Source organism: Tachypleus tridentatus, chromosome 3 (genome assembly GCF_004210375.1).
Source record: "Tachypleus tridentatus isolate NWPU-2018 chromosome 3, ASM421037v1, whole genome shotgun sequence".
NCBI lineage: Eukaryota > Metazoa > Arthropoda > Merostomata > Xiphosura > Limulidae > Tachypleus > Tachypleus tridentatus.
In genome coordinates, this window is record NC_134827.1 from 23,842,264 (window position 1) to 23,860,937 (window position 18,674).

General features: G+C 36.2%; 1 protein-coding gene and 1 long non-coding RNA gene across 5 annotated transcripts in view; one reads left to right on the forward strand and one right to left on the reverse strand.

Annotated features, from left to right (window-relative positions):
- The window catches only part of LOC143246542 (uncharacterized), a 39,752-nt gene extending 37,859 nt beyond the window's left edge, over positions 1–1,893 (reverse strand). For both annotated transcript variants that reach the window (XR_013026025.1, XR_013026024.1), the window contains exon 1: positions 1,820–1,893. This is a non-coding gene — a long non-coding RNA (uncharacterized LOC143246542). The remainder of the gene's footprint in view (positions 1–1,819) is intronic.
- LOC143246540 (glutamate receptor ionotropic, delta-1-like) overlaps positions 1–18,674 on the forward strand; it is a 32,377-nt gene that overhangs the window by 4,208 nt on the left and 9,495 nt on the right. For 2 of the 3 annotated variants that reach the window (XM_076493425.1, XM_076493426.1), the window contains 4 exons: positions 3,777–3,867; positions 5,561–5,722; positions 11,952–12,093; positions 16,210–16,427. In XM_076493425.1, coding sequence (XP_076349540.1) covers positions 3,777–3,867; positions 5,561–5,722; positions 11,952–12,093; positions 16,210–16,427 — 613 coding nt within the window. The remainder of the gene's footprint in view (positions 1–3,776; positions 3,868–5,560; positions 5,723–11,951; positions 12,094–16,209; positions 16,428–18,674) is intronic. The other variant, XM_076493427.1, reaches the window with a different exon arrangement.

The window sequence follows — 18,674 nt, forward strand, 5'->3', positions numbered from 1 at the left end:
AAAGCCTACGCCTCCAGTGATTTAGAAGTACGTAAATATGCAGGTTAACGCCGCTAAAATTAAGGTTTTGATACCTGTGGTGGCCAGAGCATAGACAGTCCATGGTGTAGCTGTGCGCTTAACAACAAACAAACCAAAAAAGTCAATATTATTTTAAATAAGAAATATCTGTCTTCCTCCAGATTTTGCCAAGAATTAGTGTAAGATTGTCAACCTTATGAAACCTTTTTTAAAGTATTATATCCCTCAGAAGCTCAACGGAAAGCCTGAAACTTACAACGTTAAAATGGAGTTTCTATACCCTTCGTGGGGTCATCGAAGATAGCCCATTGCATGGGTACATGCTTAACAATAAGCAAACAAGGATTTGCTGTTAAAAACGTCTCACCTATTAATTCTTTTTACATAAAAATTCCGTAACATTTATCAAAAGTTCTTTAGTTTGGATTTAGATATATAAAAAGGTACAAAAGGTAAAAACATTTAACTGAATTTTTAGAATGAAAAAGTAGCAAAGAACCTTGTTTATAAGATTTGGAAATGTTAAGACTAAAAGATTTAGTGAGTTAGGACATCGAGATAAAAAATAATACGATATTTTTTATATATACGAAGGGTCCATCGTTGGGTCAAGAGTAACTTTGTAGAAAATTCGGGAATCAGTTCTCCGAATGGACAAAACACAGAATAGCCAATTATTCAGCTTTTCGATAAAAACAGAAATCGAAAACAAACGGATACACGGAGATAAAGGGAGGTGGACGTATACTCTGTTACCTGAACATTACTGGCTTTATATGTACCTGTTGTCACAAGAAATCTTACCAAACCAAACTGTGCGTGTATCTAACTGTTGACACCATATTGTTATCACACTATATTGTATATGTACGTCTAATTATTGCTACCACATTCTTATCACACTATATTATATTCGTACGTCTAACTGTTGCCACCACATTCTTATACTATGTTGTATACGTACGTCTAACTGTTGCCACCACATTCTTATACTATGTTGTATATGTACGTCTAACTATTGCCAACATATTCTTATCACACTATATTAAAAATGTACTCTAACAATTGTCACACATTCTTATCACACTATATTGTATATGCATGCCTAACTGTTGTCACTACATTCCGTACCACACTAAACCGGGGGTTCTTAATTTATGGTCTATGGGAGGGCTTCAGAGAGTCCGTGAATGGGGAGAAAAAATTTCCCTCCACTGTTTTGTTGGTATGTGTATGCGAATGTGGTTATGTACATTTTTCTGAAGAAGTAGTCCATAGTTTCAAATTAGATTCTCAAAGAGTTTCGTGACCCCATAAACGTTACGAAACACTTCAGGAAATCGTATGTGTGCCTAACCGAAATATACTCAAGAAATGAACATTTAATATTTGTTTTAGTTTTTTTGGTAGACCTACTAAGTGGCCAAGTTTTATTAGAACAGGCCTAGTTTTAGATAGGTGTCTCCAAGTTTAAAAACAGCTGACTGACATAAAAGGAGACAGATACTTACAAAACGAACAATGAAAGTCACAATGCCTAATCGTAGGTATTTAATGAGAATGTAGGAAGAATTTTCATTCTCTCTATTTTCTAGATAACTTTTATTTTTGTATTTTCTGTCAAACATAATTCCGTCAACAAGACAGTTATAATGATTTCTTAAGAATGTACCGTTCTTTCTCTTTGCAAATAATATATAATCAATTACCTTTTTTGGTAATTATGCGAGTTTTTAGGGGAAATTACATTTCGATAGAAATACATTTTAGTTCTACTATATCCCACATTCCAACTCACCATCCGTCCAGGTTGAGCCCTCCAGGAATTCGTTCGTTACCTTCAGTTTATGGCCGTCTATACTTGAGTAAATGTGACGATGTTATGAAGCAGTAACAGTGGCTCAAATTTGGCTTTTTGCCAAAGTTGCTGTTTATTATTTTTCCTACTTGAGTGTCTTGTGTGGAAGTAAGTTAGTACATGAATGTGAATGTATATCAATAGTGATGTGTGTTCAGGGGTGTTTGTATGAGTTAGAATACCACCCCTTACCATTGCATTATTTGTCACGAATTTGTTTCGTACAAACGATGGTATTGCTGTAATATATTTTCAGAATCTCGTGTAAGCTTAACACAATACTAAGTACACCCGTGACAAGTAATATTGTTCAACTACGAAACTTACAAGAAAGTTTACATGATCGTAACAAGTAATATTGTTCAGCTACGAAACTTACAAGAGAGTTTACACAACCGTGACAGGTAATACTGTTTAACTCCGAAACTTATATGAGAGTTTACACAACTGTGACAGGTAATACTGTTTAACTCCGAAACTTACAAGAAAGTTTACATGATCGTAACAAGTAATATTGTTCAACTACGAAACTTACAAGAGAGTTTACACAACCGTGACAGGTAATTCTGTTCAACTCCAAAACTTATAAGAGAGTTTACACAACCGTGACAGGTAATATTGTTCAGCTACGAAACTTACAAGAGAGTTTACACAACCGTGACAGGTAATACTGTTTAACTCCGAAACTTATATGAGAGTTTACACAACCGTGACAGGTAATAGTGTTCAACTCCGAAACTCACAAGAGAGTTTACACAACCGTGACAGATAATAGTGTTCAACTCCGAAACGTGAAAGAAAGTTTAATCTAAAAAATATTTTTTTTATTTTTTGACAGATTGCTTAGGCAGGGTACTCACGATGAAACTGAACTGAATGTACGGCAATTTCTACTCATTCGATTTTGCTTTGCTTAGTAATAATGACTAAACTGTATTTGTATTTTAAATTAAAAAGAAATAAAGAGACACCTACAAATATTAAAACTGAACCACTATTACAATTACATAAGCTATACTTATTTCTTCACATAAATTAAACAGGTATGTAAATTTAAAGATTTATAACTAACTAAATCTGATTGGCTGAGTAACAACCAATCATAGTTTAAACTATCAGTACGTCCCTCTACTCTGGAGTAGTACGTAACCTCTGTCTTCTGTTGGTACTTTTATTTGTGTGTTTTGTTTGTTTTCTTGGAATTTCGCACAAAGCTACTCGAGGGCTATCTGCGCTAGCCGTCCCTAATTTAGCAGTGTAAGACTAGAGGGAAGGCAGCTAGTCATTACCATCCACCACCAACTCTTGGGGTATTATTTTTACCAGCGAACAGTGGGATTGACCATCTTAATATGATGGGGTGGGGCTTGGTCTGTTGGTCATCACTCCCTCCCTGAATGTCCCAATATTCATGTCGAGTGACTTGTTATCGTAAAAACGCGCTCCGCACTTCGGTAACAAGTGATGACCAAATGTAGTCAAAACTGGCCCAACATGACTAGGTAGTTAGGGCGCTTGACTCGTAATCTGAGGGCCGCAGGTTCGAATCCCCGTAACACCAAACATATTCGCCTTTTCAGCCGTGGGTCAAACGCACTATGCATTGGTAAAAGAGTACCCCAAGAGTTGGCGGTGGGTGGTGATGACTAGCTGCCTTCCCTCTAGTCTTACACTGATAAATTATGGACGGCTAGCGCAGATAGTCCTCGTGTAGCTTTGCGCGATATTTAAAAGACAAACAAACAAACAAGCAAAGCCGTACAGAAAGTTTGAAATGCGAGAGGACATTATTAACAAAGTTTCATTAGTAATCTGTTGATAGTTATTATTGTATTTAGTAAAGATAAGATGTTAATGAAAAATACACACGTTGTAATCATGAGTTGAATTCTGGCAGATACAAGGTATTCATTCCTCCTGACCGCAAGTGGGGAAGAAATATGCCAAATGGGAGCTGGAACGGTATGATTGGTATGCTTGAACGTAAGGTAAGTTCATATAAAAACACCAGCTACATCAAATAAAATGTAATAAATATATTGTTTTGGAACTGAAATAGCCTGAACTATCCGTAAAAAAAAGGATATTTCTTGTTATCCTTTTTCTTCTTTCTCTCTCTTTCAGGACTGATTAAAAACAAGTACCTACAAGTATATAGGCTGTTGTTTATATTAAGCTCCTTTGAACTACAACGCCTCTATGATCTATATAAATATACGAATACTGACTGATATAGGTTGTATGGATCTTCACAAAAATTGTTAATGAAGATCAATACAACTGCTAGTACAGCGGTAAGTCTACGGATTTACAACGCTAAAATCAGCGGTTCGATTCCCCTCGGTGAACTCAGTAGATAGCCTGATGAGGCTTTGCTATAATTAAACACCCTCATTAGATCTACGCGGTGATTCAAATTTGCGGTTTTACATTTTGTGTTTGCAGTTTTCATGGGAGGTTTTGTGTTTTTTTTACAATTACATATAAGGGAAGCAACTTCTTATGTCCTAAGATAACCTTTCATTAATCATGAATTTACACAACTTACATCCAGGAGTGTAATACTCCGACTAATAATAATAATAATGGTGCCCACCTATTACCATGACAAGTGTAATTTATACACTGAACATTGTTTGAAATGTATGACTAATTTAATAGGCCCGGCATGCCTAAGTGGTCAGGTTTATTTTGAAAGCAAATACATTTGCTCAGATGTGCTACATGTTTATTACATTTTTGTATGTAAATATCATCCCAACGGCCCCGCCATCGCGAGGTGGTTAAGGGACTCGACTCGTAATCTGAGGGTCGCGTGTTCGAATCACCGTCACACCAAACATGCTCGCACTTTCAGTCGTGGAGGCGTTATAATGTGACGGTGAATCCCACTATTCGTTGGTAAAAAAGTAGCCCAAGAGTTGGCGGTGGATTGTTTGTTTGTTTGTTTGTTTGTTTTGAATCTCGCACAAAGCTACTCGAGGGCTATCTGTGATAGCCGTCCCTAATTTAGCAGTGTAAGACTAGAGGGAAGGCAACTAGTCATCACCACCCACCGCCAACTCTTGGGCTACTTTTTACCAACGAATAGTGGGATTGACCGTCACATTATAACGTCCCCACGGCTGGGAGGGCCAGAATGTTTGACATGACGGGGATGCGAACCCGCGACCCTCGGATTACGAGTCGCACGCCTTAACACGCTTGGCCATGCCGGGCCCGGCGATGGATGTTGATGACTAGCTGCCTTCCCTCTAGTTTTACACTACTAAATTAGGGACGACTAGCGCAGATAGCCCTCGTGTAGCTTTACGCGAAATTCAAAAACAAACAAATATTCTTTTTTATTTATATCGGAAGCATTTTAACGGTTAAAACCGGAAATAGGAAGCTTTAAATGTTTATCTTTTTTATGAACAAGGTGAGTAATAAACCAATAATGTTAGAAATGTATACTCTCCCACAAAAAAAATCTACTGCTTGTTTTCTTGAAAATCCTGTCGTTATTATTTGTGACGTACTTAATATTTATGTTTGTAAAACAAACGTCTGTTTTCTACAAATTCTAACCGTGTTTTGTTTCATAGTTTGTAAACGTTTACTGTTAACAACAAAACAAAGCTTTAGATGAAATGGCTATTAATATTTATGATTATATATGATAAATATCGTCTTTTGCAGGAAGTTGATGTGGCTCTTGGTCCATTTTCAATCACATTCGGTCGAAATAAAGTGGTCAGTTTCAGTTACCCACTGATGATAGATTCCTACGCCATTTTAACAAATCATTTCAGTGATGATAAACTTGCCTTATTTAGTTTTTTTTTGTCCTTTGACTGGCAGGTTAGTATACTATTTAAACATTTGGTATGAAGCTTATTTTTAACAAGCGGTCGAATAAGAAACTGGACCTTTAAAATAAAATAATAAAATTTTAGTTAATATAAGATTGATCAAAACGTCATTCGATGATGAACCAGTTTAATAGCTTTTACTACTCTTAACTTTCTTTTTGGGTTATTTCTTCTGTTCTGTATCACGATATGTATTATTGATAACATACGTGTTTTTTATGAATTACAATTATATGGTAGAATTAATACGTTTGCTGATGCTCTTTGTTAACTTATACTTCTAGTTCTGCGTAAGAATACAAAATGTTACAAATTCTGACCTACGAACTGTAAAAAATTGATTCAGTGAAAACGAGTTATTTAGAAGTGTTTTTAAACCTTTGAACCACGTAAATACACCAAAAGTAGAAAAATTACTGTGTTAAAAATAATGCTTATTTAAGTAAAATTCAGAGGTTAGGTGTCTAATTTTCTTTGCGCAATGCTACACAAAGGATAGTTATGCAGATTCATCCGGTAGATTCTAGAAAGCAAACAGTGAATAACGTCTACCATTACCAATTGGGCTTCTCTTGTTTGATTGAATTACAAGATTTAACTTTTACACTTTTCTAAAATTAAGAAATGCTAGCGCAGATATGTCCCGAATAACTTATATATCAATATCCTGGTGAAAGTTCACTGCCTTCTGACAAGCAATTTACTTACGTAAAACTTGTTTTCGTTACTATTTTACTCAATATTCAGTTAAATAAAGGTTTGAAGTTATAAAATGTGAACGTTATGGGTCCAGCCTTGATAGCGTTTTATTTGGAGCTAAAGTATGTGAAACAGAAATTGTTCGTAAAACGTTTGAATTCACCCTAAAAAGAACAAAAGTGCGAAGCATGGCTAGGTAGTTAGGGCGTTCGACTCCAAAGCAGGTTCGAATCCTCGTCACACCAAACACGCTCGCCATTTCAGCCGTAGGAACATTATAATGTGACGGTCAATCACACTTTCCTTTGGCAAAAAAGTAGTCCAAGAGTTAGTGGTGGGTATTTATGATTAGCTGCCTTCCCTCTAGTCTTACACTACTAAGTTAGGGACAGTCGTCTAAGTTGAATGTGACAGTCGTCTAAGTCACGACCCGAAAGAACGAACGGAACACTGTTACACAAACTGTAACTAGAAGTCGAAGGCGGAAGGTGTTACATTCCACAGCTAAATAAAACTTTTTTTTTTTTTTTACTATAACATAGTAAGTTACAGCGTACGGCATTAAACAGGCGTGGATATTAACATCTAGTTTCAAAGTATACATGCGAATTGTTTTTGAAATGAATTTCACTAAACAACTCAACATGACAGGACAGTGTGACACTTTGACGTAAGATGATGACTATATTAAGAATTCAAATGAGTTGAAATGATCATTCACGACATTCCAATGTCGCCTGCTTACCATACCAGTCAGGCTATACAGAGACGCCGCTAAAACATACATTGTCTATCTACAGATACAAATGTTATGTACATACACTTCATATGCTACCACAGAGTGTCAAAGTAGAAGTTAATCAAATATACCACTTCGTTTAATGGGTGAGAGAGGAAATCTGGGTTAATTTGTATGGTTTAAGAGAAGTCCTGATCAATGACCTTATGGCTTACCCTGAAAATTATTTAAACATTGACCCAGTACTGACAAGTGGCAAAATTACAGGTAGCCCCTTCCACTCAAAACTCCTGTCAGTGTTATTATAATAAATAATCAGTATGCAGTACAAGAGGCCCAAAATATTTTGTGTTGCTTGAACAAAAACAACACATTAATGTAACTGTGGCATTTATACAAAAGAGTGCTTATAACAGAGTTAGTCTAGTTTTATTATACTATGTATTTACATGCCTTTCTATTTTGTTACATTTAATTGTAATGTATGTGGGAAATATTAGTGAGCGCATTAAATGTATAAATGTTTTGCATAATATTTTCCCGCGTGTATACTTGCATGTTTACATTAAAACAGAGTAGTGGATAGAATTATGAACTGTTCATTTAATGGTGAAAATTGTTGATTATGCTACAGATACGTATGTTCCAGTTTATCGTGAACGTTATTATTTAATTTATTTTGTGATTTAATATTCATTTATTGTTTAGTTTTCATAACAAGAGAGTTAAAAAAAGTTAATCATTTTAATGACGATAGTTATGACGAGTTTGGTTACGTAATTAATTAAGAGTCGTACGTTGTGTGTGTGAGGTTCGTTTGTTGCAGTGAGGTTCATTTGTTCTGGTGTTGTTGATGCCAAGCTACTTGAATCTTCGCTTTATTTCTAGTTACCTTGAATGACTATTGTTACGTTATAGCGTCGCTTGCGTAGCTTATAGAAAGTTCGAGGCCTCAGTAAATAAGATATATATGCGTATATATAGACGACCAAGCGAGAGCAAGTTAAATGTGAAGTGAAAGTTCACTCAGAAGAAAGTTATAAAACGTAAAGTCAGCTAGCTTGTGGGTGATAAGCCATAACAGACGATATTTTAAAATTGTTTTCACAGTTTAACAGAATAATTTGTCAAAACGTGTTCTAAAATAATTGAACCAATGTGTGTGGACTTTGACGAAAAGAAGACAATTATAATTATTTAAGATTCGAGATATAATTATGGTAACCCACAGAATAATGCAAGCGAATCTATCGCAGATTGCACAATAAGAAAGAAAGTAGAGAAAAATAGTTTGTCTTATCAACTGGATTCCCTAAAATAATTGAATCAGACTGAGTGAAATTTTGACAAGAAAAGATAATTATTTTAAAGTTTTAGATAAAACTGTGATTTCTTATAGTGGAAAGAATTTTCGTGGATGCGTTTGACGAGTTTTGAATATATTATTTTAAAACAAGTGGATTGTGTGCTGTCTGTTTACTGTTTGAATTTATCACTAATAAGTCACAGACATCTACTGTAGAAGAATCCTCAGCCCATTTATGTTCAAAATTGTGACAAAACTAACCCATTGTAGTGTACTATACTCAGTTGGAAAAGTCAAGGCTATGTCCTTGGTATTTCTCTACTCAATCGTGTTTGAAAGATTTGTGAAATTACTTTGTACCATACGTTATCTACATGTCTAGAGCATGACACACACGTGGACTTACAGCAGATATTGAACATATATTATGGTATACAGATTAGACAACGCTAGACTAATGAAAGTAACACGTCTCATTTGTTTTTTAATTATTTAAGTATGTAACCATACATTTAATCTATTTATCACTTAAAACTTGTTTGCACATTAATATTTATATTTGTATTTTCATAACTTGTCATATTTTTTCTGAACTAACCACCATTTAAATATACCAGATCAAATGTAAACAGTATTTTCACACGTTGATCTGCACATGTCTTGTACTACACCCACTGGTAATATATGATTTTCATGTAAAATAAAATAGTTTGTATAATTAAGTAACCTGACTTTGTTATGTCGACGTTCAAAGGTGATTCCCACTATGGGGAATGATATTTAGTCTTAATAGTAGGATGTTCTTGAGAGCCGTGTTCTAATCAGGAAAACGTTAACATTTCATCCAAAAGATTTCGTTCTGCTTTCAGAATAATAAATTTAGTGAAATATCTTAATCTGGGTTTAACCAGGTGATAAAGGTACAGTATCCTGATAAATTATTTATGTTTTCTTTACTATTAGAGACTGGTTACGTACACGAGTTAAGTTGCACTAAAAATTAGAGAATTGTAACAAAGTTTTCCCCTAAACTTCAAGTCTTTAATTATAAGACCTTGCAAAGACCATTTGGAGGGAAGAGGCTTAGATCCAAAAGACCTAGTAGGAGGTGAAAGGAGGATGCGAGAAGATGATCACTCGGTCATAACTCGGTAAAATGAAGAAAGGGGAATTTTCAAAAGAGTAACAGTGGTATATTTATTGTCTTTAGATCTAGTAAAGTATATTTAATGCATCATTGATGAAATAGGTGTAATGATTCATATTACTTCTTTTTAAATTCGTCTTGTATATCATTTTGTTTTCAAGAATTTGTATCATTTTTTGTCATAAATTATCAAATAAATGTTATTATATTTATTTAATAAATTGTATTAATTATTTTCACCCACTTCAATTAAGAATGTTGAATGATTGGAAGTGCAGATGCAAAATAACATTCTTCACCACCCTAAGAAAAGGACATGACGCGCTACCTGTTGTTCATTGGCGACAACATTTGAGATGAACATTTTTCTTTGACATGTAATAAACACCAAGGAAAGAGAACATTTTACTATTAAGATTTAATGTATTCTTCATATTACAGGCAAGACGTGTATTTTGTGAATGATTTTTGCACGAATTTCAAAGTTAGAATTAGGCTTAGATCATCCTGGCTTGACAAATGTATTAAAATAGAATAACAAAATTATCCAAACGTCTAGTTTAGATGTAAAACTACCATAAACTATGAGACGGGGTTGCCTGGCCACTGTAAGTTCGACTACTACAGATCACGTGACTATGCTACACATCACGTGACTAGTGTTATTTATAACTATGGGCGTGCCATCCCTTCCCATTTTCGTTTAAGATTTCAAAAGACCTGAGTTGCGACTATCGAAGGTTATATCTAAATAAAACCTAGCTTTATCTGAATAACACCAACAAATATAAAATTATTATAATATCACGTAATAGTATTGAACATCTTTATTGACTAAGAGCAGGATAAATTTGGGATATGAATAAGTAAAATAAGAGAGATTTTCGTGAAGTTCCCATGGCAACAATGTTTCAATAGCCATTCAACGCAAGGCAATAAAACCTGACCTAATCTTGAACGAAACGTCGATTAAGTATATGGAGCGATTAAATTAAACCAAAAGCCTACAGCAAATTTACCACAAAACAGATACAATTACCGTAATAAATAATATATACATTAGTACACTTCCTGTCAGTTTTATAATTAATGTGGTTAGTTTATGTATAATTTATAAATATATTTTCGTAGATGGGCAATTTAAGCTATTTATTTTTGTCTTTCTAACTGAGCACGAAGCTACACAATTGGCCATCTTTGTTCTGCTCACCACGAGTATCGAAACGGTATAAGTCCGCAGATATACTACTGTGCCACTGGGGAGGATAACATATAATGCACTCTGTACAATATAATTCCATTAGTACTGAAAGTAGTATATTTTCAAGGTTGTAGAAATAACATTTTTACTTTCCAGTTTTTTTTATGCAATTACCATATTTTTTAAATTGTAAGTCCAGAATAAATGTACATTTCATTCTCTCTTCTAAAGGGTATTTTAAAAGCAAATGCATTTGCTCAGATGTGCTAAATGTATATTGCGTTCTTGTATGTAAATATCGTAACAAATGGTTCAAGATGGCCAGGTGGTTAAAGCACTCGACTCGTAATCTGAGAGTTGCGGGTTCGAATCCCCGTCACACCAAACATGCTCGCCCTTTCAGCCGTGGGGCATTATAATGTGACGGTTAATCCCCTATTCGTTGGTAAAGAGTTGCCCCAGAGTTGGCGGTGGGTGGTGATGACTAGCTGCCTTCCCTCTGCTTTGCTTGTTTGTTTTTTTAATTTTACGCAAAGCTACTCGAGGGCTATCTGCACTAACCCTCCCTAATTTAGCAGTGTAAGACTAGAGGGAAGGCAGCTAATTATCACCACCCACCGCCAATTCTTGGGCTACTCTTTTACCAACGAATAGTGGGATTGATCGTCACATTATAACGCCCCCACGGCTGAAAAGGCGAGCATGTTTGGTGCAACAGGGATCCGAACCCGTGACCCTCAGATTACGAGTCGCACGCCTTAACCCACCTGGCCATGCCGGGCCTCAAACCCTTTGCATCTTTGATGTTTACAACTTAGAGGCAAACAGTTACAATACTTTATTTTCACTAATTAATGCTAATAGTTTTCAAAAGTGTCGCCCCTACTGAAATAGCGGTAAGTCTTCAGATTCACAACGCTAAAATCAGGAATTCAATTTCCCTCAGTGAACACAGCAGATAGCCCAATGTAGCTTTGCTGTGAGGAAACGCACACACAAAAGACCTCTAAGAGGCAGCTACATTTGTAGATAGTTTGTAAAATACATTGAAGTTTTAATATATTTGATATTCTTGCGATTAGAATAGCCAGAAAGCCTGACGTTTATAACTTTCAATTATCCACAGGTTTGGGCTACACTGGTTCTAACTCTTGTCCTCGTTATGCTGACCGATGCTGTCTTAAACGTCTACGATGGACATCATAAATCATTTACTGTCCATTTGAGAAACTCACTGTGGAATTTTGTACGAGCCATGCTTCTTCAAGGTAATAACTGTCACAGTTTTCATATATGAATAACAAATATAATTTTATAAATGTGGCCGAGTAACTGCTAAAGTGAGTACGTAAAGGGAAGGGCGCAAAGATACAAAAAGTAGTTCTAAGAACTTACGCACAAAAGTTAAACAATAGACTGGAGCACTCATAAACTGATGAAAGATATAACAGTAACGGAAGTATTAATAGCCATCAAAACCACAAAAAACAAAGCACCTGGAGAAAATGGTGTGCAAGCCATCCTTCTAAAAAATGATAAAAAATGAAATTATATGAACATCTAACAGCTCTATTTTACTTATCATTTTCAAATGGATATATCCCTGTTTCTGGGAAGGAAGCAGTAATATTAATGTTCCAGAAAGAAGGAAAGCCAGCAAATAAACCAAACAATTACCGCCCAATTAGTCTAACCAGTTGCATCGGAAAAAATTTAGCAAAGAATAATTAGTGACCAACTATCTTTACACTTAGATGCAAATTCAAAATTACTTGAAATTCAAAACGGAATGAGAAAATATAAACAAACTATAGACCACCTAATCAGATTAACTGAAACAATTACAGAGAGCTTTAACAAAAACGAATCCATTGTAGCTTGCTTTCTCGACATTGAAAAAGTATTCGACACGGTGTGGCAAAACGGATTACGTCACCGGTTAACGGAAATGGATTTACCCCAGGGAATTATTCGCTGGCTATCTAACTTTCTGGACAATAGAACGTATAAAGTAGATGTGAATGGGGCCTACCTGAGACAGGAGTCCCACAGGGAGGGGTAGTTAGCCCTATCTTATTTATCATGTATGTGAGTAGTATGCCACTGTCCGACCTTAATTTGGTTTTGCATCACAATTTGCTGACGATGTAGCAGTCTGGAAAAGTGCTCTCACTCCTTCAACGGCAGCAACAAACCTCCAACCAGTCCTGAATAACTTAGAAGAATACTGCCAGAAATATATAATAAAAATAAATATTCCGAACAATCAAGTAATACCATTCACCAGATTAAATAAACCGAAAAAGATCTACCAAAGTTATATATGAACGGGTCACTTTACAGATTGCTACTTCGGCTAAATTTAAAATGGATACAACATACAAACAATATCCTGACTGGAATCTGGCTACATGTACACTCTTCTGAAAAAAGTTATTGTAAAATGACTGGTGGGACTCTGGAAAGTATCGACAAAATAAGGTTGGTTTGTTTTGAATTTCGCGCGAAGCTACACGAGAGCTATCAGCGCTAGCCGTCCCTAATTTAGCAGAGTAAGACTAGAGGGAAGGCAGCTAGTCATCACCACCCTCCGCCAACTCTTGGGCTACTTTTTTACCCAGGAAGAGTGGTATTGACCGTCACATTATAACGCCCCCACGGCTGAAAGGGCGAGCATTTTTGGTATGACGGGGATTCGAACCCGCGAACCTCGGATTGCGAGACGAGCGCCTTAACCCACCTGGCCATGCCGGGCCAATAAGTTCGGGAGCCAACATGTTAAAATGTGGCTACACTTGTCAATGAGTTTGTTTCTCATTTCGTTTTCTCTAGCAACGTTACATACCATGTCTATGATGGCTAATCTTTATCTTATGATTAATGGATCCAAGTAGTTTCATGTATATATAAGATATAAAACTTAAGTATCTATAGTTCTTTTAACTTAAACATGATTTATAATGTGGTTCTAATGTCTTGTCTTTATTTTTGTGTGAGTATAAAAATACAACGTTGTCATCTATTTTCTACATCATAATTTATATTTCTAATTCTATACCTCATGTTTAGTTACAATGACAAAGTCTAATCTGTTTATCAAGACAATGTACACACATGAACAGTGTGAGCGTGATAGTTTTAACACTTGGTTTCTCCCCGCTAATAAAGTCTACGGATTTACAACGCTAAAATCAGGGGTTTGATTCCCCTCGGTGGGCTCAGCAGATACTCCGATGTGGCTTTTCTATAAGAAAACACACACACTTGGTTTGTGAGTCAATAATACTTAATTTTCGAATCATAGCAACAGAGGGACAGCCTGCGGGTCAGTAAGACCGAATTCTGGGGATTAAGTTGGAAACAAAGAGATGTCACGGTTTTTCGGTTTACAAATTACTACCTATGATACCAAACTAGTCAGAAAATTCCTTCATATACATGCGTTTTAACCACTACTTACACCGGTTATGGTTTCACACAATCTTGACTTGATTATTCAACATTATCCTAGTACAACACGTTCAACCCACTTTATACTGTTATGTTTGGTTTATAATGTTTTTATTTGTTTGAAATTAAGAACAAAGTTACACAATGGGCTGTTTGGAGTCTGTCCACCATGAATATCGAAATCCGGATTCTTAACTCACCTGGCCATGCCGGGCCTGTGAGAAAGGAGACAATTGTTTAAAAAGTTAGTTCTAAACATACCGAAATCTACCGAAACGTAAGAAACCAGTAAGCCTAAAGTCACTTAAACTGCAGATGTTTGTATTTTCCATATTCCTCTTGTCAATTTCGGGTTCCAAAACAGTCGTTTGTAAAAATAACATTTCAAACAAAATCAAATGTGAAATGTTACTTTAACAGCTCTCTGATTTTAAATTCGAAAACTTAACAGGGGTTTAGAAAAATCATTTTCGGTTTATGTGATTTAAACTTATACTTAGTGGACGGTTGGGAAGATATTGCTATCAACATTACATTCTGTTAAAAAAACTTTATCAGTTTCATTATGATCCCGTTTAATATTGTAATATTCTACTTCAACACCAGGTAACTAAATATATTTTATTTATGTGAAAAGATATGTACAAGTAATTACGTTAAGAACAGTTTCTTTATGTAGCTAAATTCGAATGCGATTTTCGTTCCTAACTCTATTGATGGATTCAGTGACTGGTCATAATATTATAACCACACTGTTCCAAAACACTTCATTTACTTGTTTTTGCGAAATAGACTGATCTTGTGATGCGTCGGTTGAAATGTATTTACATCATGCTAATCTTAAAGACGAGGGGTAAAAGCATTTCCGGGATCTCCAAAATTCTGAGATGCCTGAATTTGTGTATTATGTAATAAGAACATCATTGTTGGAGACTTTTTCTGGCCGGCTGTTACATCTCTAGTAAGAGTCTGTGATAATCGAAAGAGAGTATATTTGCCACTTGGAAACACTATAACCACTATCCATAGATGTCAGAAATCAGGACAAATGTTACTGTGTAGACATATGAAAGTAAACGAATCATTCGATTATTTCAGCTTTTAATGTTTGGTCAGGATTTGACTGTATTGATCCGTACTTGCGAATAAAGTTACAAAAACTGTGTTATGATTGTTGTTTTGAATTAAGCACAAAGCTACACAATGGGCTATCTGTGCTCTGCCCACCATGGGTATCGAAACCCGATTTTTAGCGTTGTAAGTCCGCGGACATACCGCTAAGCCACCGGAGGGGAACCCGTGTTAGGAATAGAGTTAACAATCAATCCTGTAACTATAAGTTCACAAAAACTGTAATGTTTCAAAAACTGTTTTAGGAATACAGTTAACAATCAATCCTAAAACTGATTCTTCCAAATGGAAACAGTAAAACGTGGCATGAGTAGTGTTTAAGCCGCAGGCTATGAATAGCGAAAGTCTGGAAGCGCGTGTTATGATTTGTTCAATTAGGCTTCGTTCTTGTACTGCACTGATTGACCAGTGCGCCCCCCAGTGGCTCAGCGTTATGTCTGCGGACTTACAACGTTAAAAACCGGGTTTCGATACCCGTAGTGGGCAGAGCACAGATAGCCTATTGTGTAGCTTTGTGCTTAATTCAAAACAACAACTTGACCAGTGTCTTCCGAACGCCCTCTAGTGGTACAGTGATACGTCCGTGGACTTACAACGCTAGAAACCAGGTTTCGATGCCCGTGGTGGGCAAATAACCCATTGTGTAGTTTCGTGCTTAATTGCAAACAAACAAAGCCTTCCGAGAAAAAGTTCCACGTATGTATTCTTACTCTTCATCTAAACAAAATAACGAGCAGACGTGCTGGTCAAGAAATTAATTATTTTATGTTCTTAATTATTTTTTTCCGATCGTTAATTTTCAGGTACATCACCGTCCCCAGTAAGACTATGGAGCAAGTTTTTACACAGCTCCTGGTGGCTGGCAGTACTTGTCTTGATAACTGCATTCGGCGGCCAACTGAGTGCGCTACTATTACTCAAGAAATCTACTGTTTTGATTAACAGTCTAGAAGACTTGGTCGAAGCTCGTGACATAACGCCATTGATCGGACAAGGGAGTTCCTTTCACGAGTTAATTCAGGTATTTCATAATATTTCATAACTCTAAAAAACTGGCGAATCAAGTACTTTTTTATAACTGTAAAACAGTTGCAGCAGGAAACCTAAAAGTTGGCAAGAACTAGTAGGAAATCGTAACAGAAGTTTCTGGAGTAATTCTTAGGTGGCCCGGCATGGCCAAGCATGTTTAGGCGTGCGACTCGTAATTCGCGGGTTCGCATCCCCGTCGCGCCAAACATGCTCGCCCTTTCAGCCGTGGGGGCGTTGTAATGTTACGGTCAGTCCCACTATTCGTTGGTAAAAAAGAAGCCCAAGAGTTGGCGGTGGGTGGTGATGACTAGCTGCCTTCCCTCTAGTCTTACACTGCTAAATTAGGAACGGCTAGCACAGATAGCCCTCAAGTAGCTTTGTGCGAAATTCAAATACAAACAAAACAATTCTTTGGCGGGGACTGATTTCGAATCAGGAGGGCAGGAGGCATAAGAAACTAACACGTATGACATAAGTGGTACGTACCCCCCTCGTTTCTAATTAGTGTTTGTACACAATTATCAACAACCATGTCACATTCATTTTGATTAATTGTCCCCATTTTCCAGCAAAGATAAGCCCAAGAAGGGCAACTGTCCCCTCGTCTCTAATTAGTGTACATACACTCTTATCACCAACTATATGAAATGTTCGAATAAATAAGTTTAACGTATAACAACACAAGAATGTTGTTATACAACAGGAGAATATAGTCACCATTGAATGATGTTTTGTTCGGCTTGACTTACTGTTTTTTATCCAACATTTTAATGTTCACAAGAAACGTGTTATAATGTCACACCATTATAGTTTTTACTATTGTAAGCGAGTTTCTTTTATTTTGGTAGGCTATTCTGTCACGTGTATGTTTGTATCAGGGAAGTGTGTGTGTGTACACAGTACAAACTTCTAAACGAACATATTCTTCTCACTCTACTAATGTCTCTGTCTCTCCATCTCCACAAAAGTACTGTATAATATTTTTGTAGTGTGGAAGAATAATGCCCCGTTTATTTAGGGAGGTTAATCCTGCCCAGTAATTTAATATGTGCTGCTCTTCGGTTTGGTCACTGTACAGTGAATGTCACATCGAAAATCAGTCTAGCTGGTGTTAGAATTAAAAATGGAGTAATTAAATATCGAAGTTGTGAATTAACTACTAGTCCAAACAAGAAGATTCACGTGTTTCTACTTACGTAATAAAAATAACTAACGTTTGTTTTGGGTTCAAAACATTCTTTGTCACAGCGAGTTTCAAGTAATCGTAATGATGTTTCTAGAATTATTTGTTTAATCTAAAAGTTATTTTTCGAAAGATTAGTTCTACTATTTCGTAAGTGGAAACATTATTTTTAATTACTCGTGGCGCCAGTGCATTAGGTCCGCATGTGGCGTATACATGACGTCATACAAGCACCCTAAGAATAGAGACTAATAAAGTTCTCCGTGACGAGAAGCAGAGGCGAATTCGGGAAAATTGTGACCCCTATTGCAAATCTACATGCACCCAGGATAAAAATTTCGCGAAGTTACGAATTGCACATTGTGTAATAAAAACGTTTTCCCAATATCATATAAGTAACAGTTCCATTGTAATATGATGATGATGATGAAACTCACAATTTTTTTTGTACAATGAACATTAAAATATTTTAGTACATTAAAAATTATACAATAAAAATCACGCGCCCTGGTGAAATAGAAGTTAAATGGAAATTAATATAATATAGTTATTCTTCTTTGCAATATTCCTAATAGGCGCCCCCATTGGCACAGCGGACTCACACCGCTAGAAACTGGGTTTCGATACCCGTGGAGGACAGAGCATAAAAAGCCCATTGTGCAGCTTTGTGCTTAATTTTAAACAAACGAACAAACTTTGTGTAGGCCCATGCCAACTGTATTTACCGTATTTTGCAGTGACGAACGAAAGGTTGTAAGTGTTAAAGTCTGTAAAGGGTTGGTTTGTTCTGAATTTCGCGCAAAGCTACAAGAGGATGATCTGCACTAGCCGTCCCTAATTTAAGAGTGAAAGACTAAAGGGAAGTCAGCTAGTCATCACCACTCACCGTCAACTCGCGTGTTATTTTTTTTATCAATGAATAGTGGGATTGATAGTAACATAATAATGTCCCCACAGCTGAAAGGGCGAGCATGTTTGGTGGGACGAGAGATTCGAACCCGTGACTCTCGGATTGCGAGTCGAGCGCCCAAATCCCCTATCCATGTCATGTCTATT